Source organism: Melanerpes formicivorus, unplaced genomic scaffold (genome assembly GCF_026170545.1).
Source record: "Melanerpes formicivorus ecotype bairdi unplaced genomic scaffold, bMelFor1.0.p_v2 SCAF_29, whole genome shotgun sequence".
Lineage (NCBI taxonomy): Eukaryota > Metazoa > Chordata > Aves > Piciformes > Picidae > Melanerpes > Melanerpes formicivorus.
In genome coordinates this window covers 3,943,384-3,961,807 of record NW_027142381.1, presented here as the reverse complement: position 1 = coordinate 3,961,807, position 18,424 = coordinate 3,943,384, and the positions used below count along the sequence as shown (strand labels likewise).

Here is an 18,424-nt window from a genome sequence, read left to right as displayed (position 1 = left end):
GGCTCTTCCCAAACTGAACTACTTCCTAAGACAAATCATCATAATGAGGACACCATTCAAGGGTTCAGCACAGATGGGACCCTGAATTTGGAGCAGAAGAAAGGGGACAAACGTTATATGCCATGATAGCCCAGATTTGCACAGCCTTTGGCCACAGATCAGTCAATCCCAGCAAACTCCAGGCTGTGCATGATGCTGGTATTCAATATTTGCCAATCCTCATATTTGGATCCCTGCCACATTTACCCTAGCTCCCCAGACTTGGTTAGCTTTGTGTTGAGTCTTTCTGGCCAGGATGAATAATTTAATTCAGGCCTGGGAACCCAACAGTTTCCACAGGTATGAAGAACAATGCTGCCCTGGTGAGAGCCTTCTCTCCTATCCTTTGATTCACAATCACCACCATTATCAGGTCTCTTATTTCCTGCTCAGTCATTGTAGCACTCCCTAAGTGGGATCCCACAGGGCTCTCACCTCCTCCTGGAAGGAAAACAGCTCCTTGCCTTCCAGAGACCTCGCTGTAGGACTTTGCCTTGCAGTATACACACTCCTGAGTGAGGCTGGTACCCAGACCCAGCAGCACTGCTCCTCACCACAGAGAGCTGCTCTGCAAATACTTCCCTTCCACACACTGGCCACAGCTCTTCTTTTTGGTGCTGCCTGCAAGCCTTGTTCCGATTATACGCGCTCCGAGCCAAGTCTCCAAGCCCTGCAGCAGATCAAACTGCCTGCACTGCTTTTGAGTAGCACTGTAAGCCTGTTACAGGTTTCTCTCTCTCTCTGGAGAGCACAGACTGCAAAATAAAATCCATTCCATTGCAGGTACTTTAAATTTCCTGGCTCTACCCCACCACAATTTCTTGGGAGTGCTCACATTAACATCCACCATTCCTTCTGAGCCAAGGCACTAAGCTTCAGGAGACTGGGAGAGGCCCTTTCCATTTGGAAGGATCAACTGGTCCAAGAGGAATGGCTTCGTTTAAAGTTGAGCCAACCTCATGGCTAGACAACCCAACCAGACCTGCATCCATTGCTTCAGGGCTGGGAAATCCAGGGGAGCACTGACTCACCAGAAGGTGCAGTAATTAGACAGGCCCCAGCAGCAATGAAAGGCACCTAAGCAAGCAAAACATTAAATGGCAAAATGTTTGTTTCCTTAAGTGACTTCTCTCCAAGATTCTTTGTTAAGCTCCTCTGCTCCTCCTGAATCCCATGAACTCAGAATGTTCCCTGTTAGCAGAGCATCATTCCAGCTGAATGTTACACAGCTCTCCCCAACAGCTCCCTTCCCTCCTTGCTCTAGTTATGACCTTCCCAAAGACACTCATACACCAAGAACTTGATGTGTGGCTACCCTGGACAGCTAAAGCTACAAAAGTAGGCTTACATCAATGGTAACAGCCCTGAAAGTAGTTAGAATGAAGATCTTTCCCCTTCTGTCTTCTAGTGACAGGGTCTACAGCTTGGTTGGTGAAGTATGGCAAAGGTCAGTACAGCCAAGAAGCCAGGCTGCTCCTGTCCAACAGCACTGGTGTTTTGTGTCTTGCTTAAGAGTATGTGACCCCAGGATCAGCCAACCTCTCCTTCAGAGCTCCTTCAAGTTCCACCAGAGGCCCTGATGTCAGGACATAGTGAGAAGCATCAAGAGGGTTTACTCTTGAAGTCACTGTTAGACTTACCAAGAAGACATGATCAAATATCTGCGTGGGGCTGTCCATCTGCCCAAGGATCACGATCATTTCATTGTCAATGAACTCCTTGAACTCCCGCAGGTTGCACACCATCTGCATCTCCAGCTCGGTGCGGATCTGGGGGAGGCACACAAGGGAGCCACGTGAAGTCTTTGTTCTGGCCTTTCTTCAGGGCAAAAGTGCAGAGCTCTCTAGTTTGCACGACAGCCCTTCCAGTGCTGCTCCCTTACCACCTACCTCTTTTGATGTGATGTTCTCCAAATCTTTCTGCATCATGATCTCCCTTAACTTGGTCTTAATGAGCCGTTCTGTCCGCTCCCGTTCAGTGGGGCTACCAGAAGGAAGCAACACAGTGATTGGGAGGGGAAATAAAACTGGATTCATGGCACTTTTTAATCAGGTATTGTATAGACTGGATATTCTACAGAGTCTCAGACACTCAACACTTCTTCCCCCGAGCATGTCCTCAGCTGGAGGGAATTCAGGTGACTGTAAAGCCCAGTTTAGATTCCCAGTGGTATATGAAAGAGACCAACTGAATGCTCCTAATCCATTGTAGTCATCCAGAGAACCTCTGGTATTTGGTAAAATTTAAATTGGGAAGGCTGCATTATACTCTGGAGCAATATCCAAGCCTCCCCCTACCTTTCTTGGAAAGGTAACAGCTCCAAAGCTCCTTACATGGAGAGACAAGGGCAGCTAAGCTTCTGTGCATTCCTCCAGCCTCTGCTGCCAGAGGCCTTATCACCAGCTGCAAAAATAGCCTGACTAACACCAGGGGAAGTTGCAACAGAGCAGGAGCACAGAACTGCCTCACCCATCTCTTTAGAAAGGACCCAGCAGCACCATCTCACACCACCTTCCCCTTTCCCTGGAAGGCTGCCAGGGTGGCGACTGCACGGACACTTCTCTGCTTTACAACTGGTGGATCACAACTCAAAATCCTGGGAGTTCTTGCTCCTTTTAATCTCACACATTATTTCAGGACTCAATTAAGAGAATGCTGTCTAGGTGTCCCCAGGAAATCACTCAACCACTGCCACCAGGGACAGGGTAGGGGTTACATGAAATTCATATAGGAAAAGCTACAAGTGAGTATGAACCTGACAGCCTGCCAAAACTTGTCAGGCACCCTCCTTGTGCATTAGAAAAAGCAATCAAGTGTGAAGACTTGTTCACAGCTGAACAACTGCTCAGAGTTATTATTCACTCACTGAACTCCAACAACAGGAAATATTTGAAGGTATAAATCAACCAGTGGCACTATTATACTGGGAAAGCAGCTGGGGCCAGTGAAGTGATTTCTCCTACTGCAAACTGGACAACTAGGCTCTCATGCTTGGCACCATCTGGACACAGACCACCTTTGAGGCTACATGGGACTGGTACCATCACTAATTACTAATTACAGGGGTTGTAAACTTTGAATGCTGATACAGCTTATACATTCTGTCTTTCCAAACTATCTACCTATCTACCTCAGCCACTGTTTTGGACCAGCATTTAGCTGAAAACAGCTTGGGACCTATACACGTGTCCTGTTCCACACTTGCAGAGCTCCTCAGAACGGTGAAAAGCTCCATTGGTCTTTGTCCCCATCCTTAGGTGTAACAAATGGATGCCTGTGAGGATGCTTCTGAGCAAGCAGTCTCAGAAGTCCATACATACACACTTCTCTTTGCAACAAAGGACTGAGTAAGAAAAACATGACCACATTACTCTAAATGTGCTCAGACACAGGCCAGCATGAGAGCAAAGTCCAGAGAAACCTGCTCCTTCCAGGACACACCAGGCCTGGAAACCAGAGGACAGAACAGAAAAAAGGAAGACCTAGGTACTAGAACACAGCACAGCTCTCTCACTAGTTAACAGGGGACTTCTCCTGCAGAAGCAAATACCTGTGAGCCCAAAGCCTAAGGTAAACAATTAGACTGAAAACAGAGACTGAAGGAGATGCAAGGGAGCCCCAGGAGGGCTAAACTTCCAGTGCTGGTGTTTACCTAACCAGGCTTGCACCTATTACCTGAACAGGAAATCTCTCCTCATTAATATCTAATGAAGGGAAATCTCTTGTGGAAACTGTCTCCTCATTTGAAGACTGCTGTGCCTGACAGACAAACACTTTGGCTCAGCAGAGCCAGACCGACTTACACATCTGTGAAGAGGGCAGGTGAGTCGGGCCGGTGGGACTGGACATCTTGCATGGCATTCCACTCATTGACTGATGACTGGTCAGAGTTGATATGGCTCTCATAGTAACTGACCCACGTGAGGAAGAGGCTCCCTGGGTAGTAATTGTTGCTCCGTGCCACCTCACAGGCCTTATGCAAACTCTGCAGAGCAGACCTGGAAAGGGAAACATTCTTGCAGGATTCGAATTCCCCCGGCTGGTATCGAGCACAGAGCAGCAGCCAAGCCCTGGATGCTGCTCCTGAGCCACCAGCTGGTACAAACCCCAGTCCTACCTGTAACAGCTCCCAGCATCAAGCAGGAGGTTGCCCTGCATGAGTGTGGATGACCACACGCTGCAAGAGCTGGCATGTCTCAGCTGAAGTGTGCCAAGACAAGCCTGGACAGCAGCAAAGCTGCCCACAATTCAGAGGGGAGAGGCACCTTCCTCTGGCCCCCAAAACATAAGATGCACACAGTTTGTGCCCGAGACAAAGTGCTTTTACAGTTCTTACTGTGTGCAGAGCAGGGACACCAGGACAGATGCACAACCAAAGCCTTAGGACTTGACTTCACTGAGGTGTTTAAGTGTCTGCCCTCAAGGGATCTCAGAAGTTCCTTCAGCTGCTGCTGAGAAACAAATTCCCCTCTCCTATTTTTAGTCTATGTTATATCTTTGACCGGGATCAGAAGGATCCAGGTCAAAACCACTGGGGTGACACAGTGGTGTGACATGCTGGCAGGGGATGTATTTCGGCAATGCAAAGAAGCTTGAGCCAGAAATACTTCCATGGCCATTGCATTCTTACATGAACCACCCTAAAAGGAATGAAAAATGCAGGCAGCTTCTCCTTCCTTCTCACTATCATAATGAACATGTCCCAGCAGAGACAGAGACTCCTAAAATACACACAGTGTGGAGTTCCTTATTTATGACAAATAAAAAACAACAATAAAATATTGCTCAGAGCAATTCTGCTTGGGAGAGATCCAAAGCAGCAGCCCTCTGCAAGGAAAAATCACCCTGTTCCTCCCTGCTCCCAGCTGAGACGAAGGTGTAGCAGGACAATCACTTCTGGTACCTGAAAGGGGGCTGTGAGAAAGCCAGGAAGGGACTTTTTACAAGGGCTTGTAGTGAGAGGACATAAGGGAATGGATTGAAGCTTGAGGAAGGGAGATTTAGACTGGAGATTAGGAAGAAATGCTTTACAGTAAGGGTGGTGAGGCCCTGGAACAGGCTGCCCAGGGAGGCTGTGCATGCCCCCTCCTTGGAAGTGTTCAAGGCCAGGCTGGATGAGGCCATGAGCAACCTGGGCTAGTGGGAGGTGTCCCTGCCCGTGGCAGGGGAGTTGGAACCAGATGATTTTCAAGGTCCTTTTGACCCAAACCATTCTACGACTCTGTGAATTCACTCACATAGTTTTCCTCTGGTATCAAACTTCCCTCCCTCTCTTGGAAGGAAACTTCTGGCTGCTCTAGTAGGTCTCAAGATAGCAAAGCAACACCTGCTTTTTAACAGCTCAAGCAGCCTTGGGAAAAGGACAACTAGGACAGAAGATGGATGGTAAATACTCACCACATTGCCTGTACAGACACTGGCTTGAATATGTGAACCCTGTTATCTGTTGATACGCTGAACCCTCTGGAGAGAGGAGAAAAGGCAGAGTAAAAATGTGTCCCAACAGCAGCTTTTCAGTTAATAACTGATAAGTTTGTAGCACGTTAGAAGAGCAAAGGAGTAGCCCTATGCATACACTGCTGAGTTCAGCTAGTGAGCAGATCAAAATAGCAAACTAAAAGCTCTAAAGATAACTTTTTTAAGCAGCTGCTGTTTGGGAATGAAACTAAGATAACGGGACAGTGCTGGGCTGTGCTGTTTACCTTGGCAACACAAATTCAGTGCCACAGCTGGGAGCAACAGAGTCCAGCTAAAGTGATCCTGGGGCAGCTACCAAGGAAAGAAAAGTCATTCCATGCACTGCACTGGACAGCCTTTGTAGCCAGCACAAACAGAAGCCTGCAAGTCAGGTATCTGTTTGGCAGAGAAACATCATTCTTACAACGCTGCCTGCTGCAAGGGTGATGGAGGAACACATAATAGGATCCTTTTAAGGAGCTTTCACTACACACCCACTCACCAGCAAAAGCTCCTTTACTCCAGCTTAAACACACACACACAAGTCGCTGTCTCAGTGCATGTTTATTCATGGATAAGTCAATTATTGGTATTCCCTGCCACAACCACTGTGATTTAGGGCCTTTGAGCCTGTTAACCCAATACAGGTCAATAGCAGGAAGCCTGCTAGACCTGCTAGGGCTCTGCAATCACTTGAATCCTTCCCCATCCACTGCATTGCAAGCTCACACACAGAGAACCTCTGCTATTGACATAGAACAAGACACTCACCCATCCCCATCCAGGTGGATCAAGGTGTCACTCCACAGTGGCAGCACCAAGCCCATCGTACAAGTGCTACTGCAGTAAGAAAGAGAAGGTCAGCCCAGCTGCCACAGCACTGTGCTGTCATTCTGGTTGTGTATCTTTCAATTCATTAGAGAAAAATGAAAAATCCCACTGCTGCTCCAGGGACAAACCGTGCCAGAGCTGTTCTACCAGTGTCTGGCAAGGATCACTAGCCAGACCAGGGCACAGCAGTACTCTTTCAAACAGGCTTAAAGGGTTGATGCATGCCCAGGAGAAGAGCAAACAGGATTCAGAGGGAGCAAGCTTTGTGTAGAAGGTCAAAGAGGGCTCAGTCTGCAGTCAGCTCAAGGCCTTCTTCACAGATTAGTCCCCCTCAGGCTCAAGTGGTTTGGTTCTAGCTCTGATTTTACAATCCACAGCTTTGTTTGTTTGTCCCTCAGCCACAACTGCTGGGAACTGGGATCAGCCTAGTGTAACAGCAGGGTGACTGGGAGCACAGTGGGTTAGCAATCACAGCCTGTCACCTGCTGTTGACTCCTGCCCCTTCTTCACCCTCCCACATCTTCAGAATGAGCCCAAGAGCCAGCCCAGGCAGCACCTCTTGGCAGTCCCACTCCTCTCCCAGATGCTTTGACGTCTTTGCCCTCTCAGCCATCTGCTTTCCGTAAGGCTGAGCAAAAAGCCAAGTTAAAAGCAAAAGTCAAGCAACACAAAAAAGGCAGGGGTGGGGGAACCCCAACACAACCTGCACCAGGTCAACTGAAAAAGCTGAGTCTCACAAAGCTGTAAAATTGGTCCATAATCAAAGCAGTATCTTGAGGAGTGGGATTCAACTGCCTCCTGCTCTTGTGCTTCGCACTGTCTGCTCTTAAACTTCCCCAAGCCCCCAACAGCCCCAAGCAGACTCCGCAGCTCACGAGAAGTGGGGCAAGAGGGTGAGAGTCCAGGCTTCAGAGGGTCAGCAGGCACAAAGCCTTGTAAATGCAACCCACTGGGAGGGCCTGGTGCCCAGCACAAGGAGACACTGCAGCACACAGCTATTTCTGTTGACAACATGCGATGAGCTCATGGAAAGATGTGATTCTAAAAGGCTTCCCAAGGTGGCCAGGGTATTTTTAGCGATGCTGTTCAGCAAGCGCTTATCAGAGACCATAGCAACAAGTCTGCATCGAGATATAAATACCAGGAGGGCTGGGGGGGATATCAGACTGACCATCCAGAACCCACGTAACTCTAGCAGAAAGCTAAAGTGACCCTGCTGTGTTATTAGAGACTGAATGCCAGCGAGCTCTCAGCTATCAGAGGTGGCTGTGCTGGTGTGTCACAGCCAACAGCGAGCTACAAGCTCACAGCAGCCTGTGCAAGGACAAGTTATTCTTACACCACCACACCAGCATCTCTGAGCTGCAGCTGTGCATACACACAGGAAGGGAGGGAGCCAGCGGCAGCATCAGGCTGCTCCCCGTTTTTAGCAGGCATCACTTGATCCAAGCATCCAAACCAAGCCACTCCAGATTGAGCCTGGTGGCTGCTGTGAGCAGGAGGCTGCTGGAAGGCAATTTCTTAGCCAAACAGTTTAAACACAGTTCTAGTGGCTCTACTCACTACCTGAAAGTAATTTCTCACAATGGGGGTCAAAAGCAAGACTCAATCCTAAGATAGCAGCTGTGCTAGAAGTAAGAATGTCTACAAATCCAAAACCATCTGAAAACCCAGGCTCTTCCCCCACATAGGCCAAGATTTCCTTACAACTCATTTTCAGAAGAGCCATGTGCCCCCTCCAAAGTGCCCAGTGTCCACTTCTAAGCTTGAAGCTTTTGCCTGTGAAGCTGCTGGGGGTGGTGCCTCCTGGTTCACAGATCCACTCCAGCACCAGAAGCTACTTCCCAGCCACATTCTGCAGCCTTTTGGAGAGGACAGCAGCAATTTAAATGAATGAAGCGAAAGCACCAAACCCTGATGACACACTGCTGTCTGGGGAGAGCAGCACTGTGCAAGATCTGTCATCAACAGCTCTGACATTGCCATCAGGCCCTTTGTGCCACGACCTTGGCAAGAGGCTGCCTGGCACTCGCTTTCTTATTAGCCGCTCCCCTGAACCCTAATGTCCAGCTTCTCTAACTGCAGCTTTTTCCTTCTTTGCACGTAAGTTGTCCCTGTCTCTGATGTGCAGAGACATTCAGAGACACTTAGGGGCACTTAATGTCCTCACACAAGCCTGAGGCTTGGAGGAATGGAGGAACTGCTGCCCTGTGCTGTTGCTTTCTCAGGTGTTGCCTCTTTTCAGAGGGGAATTTTGCATCTCAGGAAGATGTTAGGCTGCAAAAGCTGAAGCAGTCTATCCCCAGAAAGCATGGACACCAGCCAGTGGTTTCTACATTTGATGTGGGTGAACACAAGGACTTCCCCCACCTGCACACTGCATACCTGTCATTGGAAGAGAAATCCATTCCTAGGACAATGCTCTCTTCGGTGTCTTGCCTGCCGTTGGTGGACACTACCACCATGTATCTAGTGCGGTTCTGGTAGGTACTTTCCAGTCTTACAGCCTGAAGAAAGGGAAGGGGAGAGGTCAGCAGTGCAGCCAGCAAAACACACTTTATTACCTCTACAAGCCTCTTGTTCATGCTGAGTGACAGGCGCAGAAGCAGTGATGCAGTTTGCACTGGTACAGGTGGCCCACACCTCTCCGCTGGGCACCCAGCAGAAGCGACCTCCTCTCTCTGGACACAATGCTTCCTTCAACAGCTGGCAGGCTCCTGGTGCCTTCTGCACACCCTGCTGCAGGCCCCTTCTCTCCCACCAAGGCTGTGTTAAAACAGCAGCCTACAATGATGCTACCACAGTCCTCCAACTGCTCCCCAGCCTAGTGAGCTTCATGGAGCAGTAGTTCAGTCAGACAGATGGGAGTTGAACGTGCTCTTCACCTTCTCAAAGGGCTTTGTCCAAAGAGCTAGGGCTTCCCTTTAAATTACTGTGTGCTACAACAGCTCCAATGAGACTCTTTCCACCACCTTCCCAAGCAGCTGGACAGATAATTAGGATCTAATTCATATGTCATTTCCTGCTGGTGCTTTGAACTCTCCCAGCAACTTCCCCAGTGCAGAAGCAACTTTATTGCCTCACACCTGGCAGGAAAAGCTTTCCCTGTAACTAAGCCATAGCCATGGTTAGGTTCAGATTGCCCAGAAAAGGCCAAAGCCATTGTGCCTCATTGCTCCTATCACAACCACAAGTACTTCAGAGCCAAAAGAGGGGTCTAACAGGACTGGAGGATGCCTGAACTTCACTCCTAACTCCCCCAGATCAAGTACTACTGATGGCATTCAGAAAGCAGCTCTGCACTAAGCTGTGAATGTCAAACCAATGCTGAAACTCCTGGAAGGCTACACTGAAGTGTAATGCAAGAACTCAAGTGACTCCAGCAAGTCTTACAGACAGCCTTCTGGTTAGCAAAGAGCTCAGGGAAGGGAGCCCAGTGTTGCAAGTTCTGCTTCTACACATCTGCAGTAGGCAGCCTTTACTTGCAACACTTTTTGGACTCTGTTCCAAGTCATTTGCAGTTATTTTAGTCACAGGATCCCACCTACAGAAACTAGGACATCCCTAGAAAGGAAGTGTCCTAATTGTGTACACTGCTTTGGACAGCCTAATCCAACCCCAAGACACTGTCTGGCCTCAGTGTTTACCATGTCACCAAAGTTAAACTGCTTCTTGAACTTTGAACAGGGCCTGCAGAGAGCAAACATGGGCAAGGAGGAGCTGTCACAGTCCAGCACTGCCCTGTGCTGTGGGCAGACACCTGCCTGCTGCAACAGGGCCCAGGTGCTGAATTCCTTGTGACCCAATAGCTGAAGCTCAAAGTGATGTTTGACATCCTTCACAAACTGAATCTCAGTGCCCCCAGGCTAGCAGCCCTTCTGAGCCACTGCTTGTGTAGACACTTCCTGGATGCCCACTGGAGCTCATGGCTCAGAGTTCAGTTTAAACAGTCATGTTATCCTTAGAGAAAAAAACTCCTTTAGCTCTTTCTGACTTAATCTTGAGGCTCAAATGGCACCTTCTAGCCTAGAGGAAGCCCCTTCTGACTTCCTCAGACCTTGCCTGCCCACTAGCCAGCAAATCTTGGCCACAAGATGTGTCAGAGTGCACAACAAAGGCTAACACAGCGCATGGCAGCTAAACCAGAGCCCACTGAGTGCTCTATTGCAGGAGACTACGCTGAGAGCAGGAGGGAAAGCTTCCCAGTGGCATTGCAGGGAGCAGCAGCTCTAGTGATGGGGTGGAAGAGCAAGTGCAGGCAGGACACTGTTGACTATCTTCTAGACTTGTCCTATAGGACTGAAGCCTAACAGAAGCTATCCAAATGCTGATGCCAGCAGACAGATGTGCTCTGTTCGATGAGCAGCTGTGCCCCACCCCATCTCTTTAGGAGAAGTCATGCTAAAACCAGCCTTATTTTCCTTCTTGCTCCTTGAGTCACTGGGATTCCTTTGGAAACATGGAGGATCAAAGTGGTCAGTCCTTCAAGGTGTGAATTCTGCCCAAACCAGCTGTTTTTACAACTAACCACTTGCAGCAAGACAGAAAGGGTGCTCTTCAACCTAGAAGAGCAAGAAGTCACCAAGGTCTTGGTGGTTAAAGTCATTATCTATGTTAGGAACCAAAGCTCAGACAGAAACATAAGCTTGCCTAAACCAGGAGCAGACAGACAATGGAATCCACACATAGGTTCTGTTCTGCTTCTCTTGAAGCACCAAGAGGATTAACATAATCTAACTTACTTTGCTAACCCAGTTTGGCCAGCAGTAATGGGAAATGCAAGTCCCTTCAGAACAGGGCTGGGCAAACAGCAACCAAAGGTCACACATCTCCAAGTCAGTGGGGTGGGATTTTCAGAGGGGCAGTTAAGAGAAACAGGGCATGGCTTACTGCAGCTCTCTAGATTCACCTTACACCCTCACCACAAAGCAAAGCACCATGTCTGGAGCAGATAGAGTGGTTTGTAACATTTACTAGAGTAAGAAAACAGCAAACCTGACATTGTAAAGCAGCCAGCCTCAAAAGGTACTGCTAGAGCTCCAGAGTGCCCACCAGACCACGAGGAGGATGGCCTAGCTTCAGGGACTTCCTCAACAGCTCATCTACATACAGTTAGCTTTCTCCTCAGTCTGGGTAGGTTGTTCACAGCCTGTCCTGAACAAGTCATCCCCCTGTAGCCTTTTCAGGGCCAGCACCATTTTTCCTAGTTTTAGGCTCACCTAAACACAAGCCAACTTTATCTTCTGCTGCTGCATCCTTTTTCTGTCAGCAGAGTGATGTGCCATTTTACCAGCCCATTCCATGAAGCTCATACTGACCTTTCATCTTGTTCATGCTCACAGTAGTAGGTGTTTCATACATGAACACATTTCTCACTGGGATATGTGATTTGAAGACAAAAAAGGTGCTCAGCTTCCTGAAGTCTTATTATTGAACAAAGGTAAACAAGAAGGTCCCCACTCTGTACTCAGCTCCTTTTTCTCCTTCCTGCTGATTTTACATTGGTACCATTGCTCTAATCCTGCTCTCATGGAAGGCTAAAAACCCTGCCAGCAGTTCCAATAGAAACAAGAGTTGCTTCAAATTTCCAGTGTAGGTTTATAGAGGATTGGATTCCCCTTCTGCCCTCTTGAGTTGTGTGAAGTCTGCCCTCTGAATGACAGCAGGCAAGACAAGAGGAGAATGCATTCCTCCCAGTCCTGTATTTCAAATTTCATTTGTACCTGCAGTTTAATGAGAGCCTGTTGCAGAGCTCTGCACACCCTTCCTTCGTCAAGAATCAATTAAATTCAAGTAGACCATCGAACTTAACCTCCTGCAAGATTTCAGCATTCCAAATGCAGCTCTGAACAAAAGGGTTTATGTCTCAGCCCACAAAGTCCTTATTCAACTGTTAAGGCTGATTTGTCCCAAATCACACAATGTAGCCACTGATATTGCTGAACAATGACTTTTTCAATAGCTTCCAATGTTCTAACCCTGGCTCAGATTCTGAAAAGCACCAAGAACCCCCATTCCCATCACTTCCCCTGACACTTCAGTGACAGCAAGGTGTGCCTGGCAAAGTTTAGGAGCAAGCCCTCTAATTTGCTTCCAAAGCTTGCTTACAGCAAATTATTTCTGGGGTTCATTTCAAACGTCAAAGCATTCCATAGTAATCTTGGCTGCTTCCTAGCTATGCTTACACCATCAGCCCAGCTCCAGCACAGCTCAGGAGGATTCAGCAAACCAGAGGTGCCAGAGTAACACTTCTGATGTTGGCAGTCCTACTTTGGGCACACATTGCTAAGGTGTGCCAAGACAACACGGGAAAGAAACTTCAGGCTACTGAGTGATGAGAGGTACAGATACACTGCAGCCATGCCTGACCTTGTAGAGTGCTTCAACATGTCCTAGACAAACTCCTTGCTGCTCTTCTTTGGCTTCTGAAGGCCTTAGATCATTGCTATAAACAGCAGTGTCTAATTTTCATTGTATCATTAGAGAAGGCAGCAACCCAGAAAGGCAGAAAGAAAGGTTCTATATAGGTGCATAGCTACACAGGATCCTACATGCTCCTTCCTGATAAGCCATGGCATTTTGGGATGCAGCAAGTTAGGGGAGTCAGGAACACAACTGAATTAATGTGGAAGGGCAGGTGTTCACACTGGTCAAACCTAAGTCACTTACTCTTGATTTAAATAGGACAGCAAGCTAATTTACCCAGTTTCTCTGGCAATTATTGCAGTACCCTGAGAGCCTAAGTACCTAGCATTTGGTTCAGACAAAGGTAGTCTGCTAGCCATACAATTTGTCTCACTGAACAACCAAACAAACAGGCCTTTCATAATTAGCTGCTTTTTTCCTGCCTTTGTGGTTGCAGAGACAACTCCCCAAAACCACTGAAGGAACCACTCAAACACACACCCCACTGCTCTCAGGAGTTACACAGGTGTGTTTGTCAAGTGGAACTTAACCTTTGTGTTCCTTAAGAGCAGATAAGCCAAAAGCCAGCCTACCAGTCTGATGTTGTCTTCTGGGCGGAGCAGTATGAACATGGCCTGCAGGTGTTGCTGGAGATCCCCTGCAGGCAAGAGGAAAAGGTGAATGCACAAACCCAGTTTTAAATCACATGCAAGGCCCTGGCTGTCCAGCCAGAGCAAACATCCACCAAGGAACCTGACACGTCACCGTGAGCCTCGTCACTTCCACCCATGCAGAGATGACAAAACTCCATCTCTGAGTCAGCTGCTCTTTGCTCCATGTGTGCACTCACCTCTTCCCATCTCACCATCCCCTGTCCTTCCAATGATCTTTTTAACAGCAGTAAAGCCTTTCCATGCTCTCTGTTCCTTTAACAGGCAAGGCCAACTAGGTAGAAATGAACCCCACCCCACGGCTCAACATCTCATTCTTATCATGTGCACCAAATCAGCAAGCTGCCTTTATTAGTGCAGAACTACTTCCTAGACCAAAGTGTCCCCTTTGAAGTCAGGTTTAGTCCCACCTCAGAGCAGCACATGCCCACATACCTTTCTGTGCCAACCCCACCCAAGAGCAGCTAAGAACTGCCACCTGGAAAGCCAAGCAGGTTTCAGCTGCTTCAGATGGCACCTCCTGCCTGCAGCCCAGCAAGTATTTGACTGATGAAGCATTCACATGTCTTGGGCTGTTTGAAATGCAAGATGCTTCACCTCACTTTTTCCCTCCCCAAAATCTAACTACTGCTGCTGCCAGTAATTCACCATCAGGAAGCAGTTTAAGAGCTGGATTTTGCAGAGTGGAAAAAAAAACACCCACCACCAGGACCACTGGATTGTGTCAATACATAAAAGAGAGAGGAAGTTTCTAAGACAACCCTTTCTGTGGGGCTGACTCAAGGGTCTCCATTATCCATCATGCCCACAAAGTTTATTCCCTGTTCCCCAGCCTGCCTTGCCAGCCTTGGGAGCTCCAGAGCTAGAAAGTAAAGTGTTGCTCCCTTGGCCAGCTTTCACTGACTTGCAGCATTTTCAGCCCCAAACACACAAGCATTTTGTAAACTTCCTGGATTAAGAAAAAGCAAAGGAAAGGTTTTAGCATGCCAGAATCAGCACAAAGATATCACATCCTGGCCTGTGAAGAGCTGCTGGCTCTGCTGGCATTCACGGCACGACTGCTGCTTCCTATTGCATTGTCCAGCAAGCAGCAGATGCTTTTGTTTCCTTCGAGCTGGCAGGCTAGGTGCAAAGCATCAGCTAGGGTGGGATCTTGGAAGTGATTTACAGTATCCCAGAGATGGCAAAAGCCCCAGGAAAGTTCCATCCTTTTCTGGCCTCCTCCAGTGTTGCTGGAGGGCAAAAGCAAGCCCACCAGCCTAGAGAAGACAGCCCCTTTGCCAGGTGGCGCTGGGTGAGGACCGCCCAGGGAGAGGAGTGTGGACAGCTGGTGCCATATCTAGTCCATCTGCCAGCTGCTGGTTGCCAGTGCTGAGGATGAGATGATTAAAGAAATGGGCGTGGGCACGAAATATTTCCTCTTACGCATTTACTCTTTCTGCTGGATTCCAGCACCTCTGCTGAATTGGAAAGGCAGGTCAGAAGGTTAGCCAACCTTCCTAGAAAATGCTCTTGTAGCCACTTGAAATACTCTTGCAGCCACGGGCAGCAATTTCATGCTGGAAAGTTATGTCTGCTCTCTAACCCCCTTCTAATCTTTTGTGCCAGAGATAAGTCACGACACAGACATGGGAATGAAAGTTGAGAGTGGATTTTCCAAGTCCAAGAAAGGAGACAGTTGCCACACACTCTGCCAGCTCACTGCCAATGGTTGCTTTGCCCCTCAGAGCCACTCTCTCTACATCACTGTTTTAATTTTGGTGGCACAGATGTTTTGCTTGGGAAGGGGACACACTGATCCCTTGGTGTCTTGCTCTGCTGACACACAGAGGACATTAGAAAAGCTGCCAGAGAAGAAAGATGGTGCACACTGTCCTACAATGGACCCTCTTCAGTGAAACCTCCAAGCACCATAAAACCCCCTCATACTACACCATTCATATCACTTGGCAAGCAGGGAGACTGAGGAAAGGACAAGTACTGATGTCTCATCAAATCATAGAATCATCACAGAATGGCTTAGGTTGGAAGAGACCTGAGAGATCATCTACTCAAACCTCCCAGCCGTGGGCAGGGACACCTCTCAGCCAGACTTGCTTGCTCAAGGCCTCATCCAACCTGGCCTTGAACACCTCCAGGGAGGAGGCATCCACAGCCTCCCTGGGCAGCCTATTCCAAAATCTCACCACCCTTGTACTGAAGATCTTCTTCCTAAGATCCAATCTAAACCTGCTCTCCCTCAGCTTCAAACCATTCCCCCTTGCCCTATTGCTTAGACACCCTTATATGAAAGTCCCTCTCCAGCCTTCCTGTAGGATCCCTTCAGGTATTGGAAGGCAGCTATAAGGTCACCCTGGAGTCTTCTCCAGGCTGAACAGCCCCAGCCCCCTCAGCCTATCCTCAGAGCAGAGGTGCGCCAGCCCTTGGATCATCTTTTGTGGCCCTCCTCTGAACTTGCTAAGTTGAAGAGACAGGAATAAAGTCTTCTAAGACAAAAATCCCACCCCTTAGGCAAGCCAGGCTCTTCAATCCAAAACATCTTGCTGTAAGCAATTACAACACACTGGATTTGCTTCCTTGGCAGCCTGGCTTCCAAGAGCTCTGGGCTGATTAGACAAGCAACTGTTTTCCACCAAGGTCTCCTGACCTCATACAAGTCAGCTGTAGAAGATTCAAGGAGAGAGGCTAAAAGCTGTGCTGCTTTGCACAGGTTCCCAAGGCAGATCACTCTTCCACTCCAGTCTCAACCAGAAAGGCCAGTTTTAAAATGAAGTTTCAGAACAATTTCTTTACTTTTGACAACTGGTCATTAGCCCATCTGACTCGAAGCAGTCTGGGTACTGCTCGTACTGTGGCTGGGTGGAAGCATGTCATGAATGCCTTCTGAACTGAATTCTTTCTACAAAGGTGTTTGCAAACAGATTTTGGCTGGCCCAGACATCAGCCAGGTCACTCTGCCAGATGTAGAGCTGGATGCCTGTCTGCCAGTATCAAATTGTAGAGAAAGGTACACCTGGAACCAAACTGAGTCATCTTTTGGCGGTCACTTTTTGATACACAAAGCAGGCTCCAGCCTCTCTGTTTCTGTAACTGACCTAGATGCAGAAGTCTAAAGGTCTCAGTGTTGTTTTCTTCCTGATGATTGTTTAACAGAAGGTGAAAACCCTCCACACTATCTGATTCCTGTAACACCATCAGTGAATAAGCAGCACACACATTGTGAAATCTGCAGTGTTTGAGTTCCATTACTCAGGCTGACTTCCCAAAGAGCCAAAGCAAAAACACAACCCAAGGGAGGGGAATTGAGACTGACTCCATGTTATTCACTCTGCTCCCATGTCTGAGAAGTCTCAGTGACTTGACTCACAGGTTTCTTCAGCACCACGCAGAGGTTAGTCTCCTCCCTTTGCTCCATCACAACCAGTTACTCTCTGATCAGGAAGGACTATTACTCATCATGGATCATCCCCTCAGGTTTGCCAGTGCAAGGCATGAAGGTGTTGATGGCAACCCTCCAACCCTGCTCTCATACAAAACTTCAAGGATGACATCTGGGGGGCCAGTTATTCTCAGTTCCTTGTGATGTCATGATAGGTGCCCTGATGTCACTCATTTGATTCTGAAGGAGGAACAAGAGCACCGAAAGCTTTTTGTACTATCAGGATGAAAGGTGGCAGTCTTCAGACTGGCAGGCCTGGCTTTAACACACACCAGGTGTAAACAGGAATGTGTGTCACCTGGTGAGAAGGAACTCAGGAGAGGGGGACTCAAGAGTGAGCAGCCAAGCCTCAGCCACGGGAGGCAAGACATTACCTGCATGCTTGTTGCGCCTGTGACTGATCCTGGGAGTAGAGGACCCATTTCCTCGTGGCAGGAAGAGCGCTGCGCCTTTCACAGTGAGGAAGCTTTCGCTGATGCTGCAAGGGGAGAAGCAAAGAGTTAGCAAGGAAAACTGTATTGTCTTTCAGAGGAGAAAAGCAATGGAAGGAGAGAAGTTCAAGGCTCTGGACGCATCCTCTGTTCTTTGCCCCCCAAATACATGACTTAGACCAAATTATTCAGTTGGTATAGAACCTCCCCACCCAGAGCATAACTGAGAACAACGTGAACAGAGGAACATTGAAAAGCAGAACACATGCCTGGTGCCACTCTGCCTGCAGAGGTGGAACCTGAGCAGGCAGAGGGGATTAACCTATGGCTATATTTTCAATCTGAAAGTCAAGATGAGAGCGCCACGTTTCTAAATGGCGATTGCTGCAGCCGGCCCACGCGGCTCTCTAATTACGGCCTCTCTTAACCCTCTGCTTTGTGGCTCAGGCACAGCTGATGCCCTGCAGAAACAAATGGCTCCCTTCAGCAGTTAGCCAAAAGAAAATTAGTGCCCATAAGAGATTAAGAAATCATGAAACCACTGTCTATGAGCTGTATGGTAATTAAATCTCAAAGACATAAATTAAAGGCAAAACTGTAACGCTGTTGTATTCAGACATCACTCAGTGCCTTGATTTTGCCCTTTCTGAAGTCACATGAGGAGAAGGGTTTGTGGCAAGGGACAATACAGAGTTCTCCAGTTCTGTAGAGCAACTGATACCTCAGGCACATCTTCCAGTAGCTTTCTTAGAGATGCTGTGGCTCGTGGGAAAAGCCAAACACCCCATGGATTTTTCAGTTGAGCCATCCTGTGGCACAGGTAAGGGCTCCTGCTTTTCTCAGCCATATAGGCTTTGAAGAAAGCCAGAAACAATCTTACAGTCAACAGGATGGTTGATGAGTACAATGAGACAGGATGGGAGAGTCCCTGGCATCATGCATGCCAGCAGCTCCCTGTCCTGTAAAAGGCATTGGCTCGCTCTCTTCCACCAAACAAGAGACCAGCAACTTCTCAGTTCCTTTCTCTGCTTAAACAAATACCAAAGCTAATAATTTTGCCCCTTCCTTTAGGGGATGAGGACAGGGGAATAACAGGAATAAAAATTCCCACCATATATTTGAAGCAATTCCACGTCACAAGATGCAGGTGA

The 18,424-nt window shown here is 48.2% G+C and overlaps 1 protein-coding gene across 1 annotated transcript in view; it reads right to left on the bottom strand.

Moving 5' to 3' along the window:
• SSH2 (slingshot protein phosphatase 2) overlaps positions 1 to 18,424 on the bottom strand; it is a 105,019-nt gene that overhangs the window by 18,942 nt on the left and 67,653 nt on the right. The window contains 8 exon segments of the mRNA XM_068154519.1: positions 1,680 to 1,808; positions 1,929 to 2,022; positions 3,843 to 4,037; positions 5,437 to 5,502; positions 6,268 to 6,336; positions 8,713 to 8,834; positions 13,326 to 13,390; positions 17,217 to 17,320. Of these exon segments, the coding sequence (XP_068010620.1) occupies positions 1,680 to 1,808; positions 1,929 to 2,022; positions 3,843 to 4,037; positions 5,437 to 5,502; positions 6,268 to 6,336; positions 8,713 to 8,834; positions 13,326 to 13,390; positions 17,217 to 17,320 (844 nt within the window).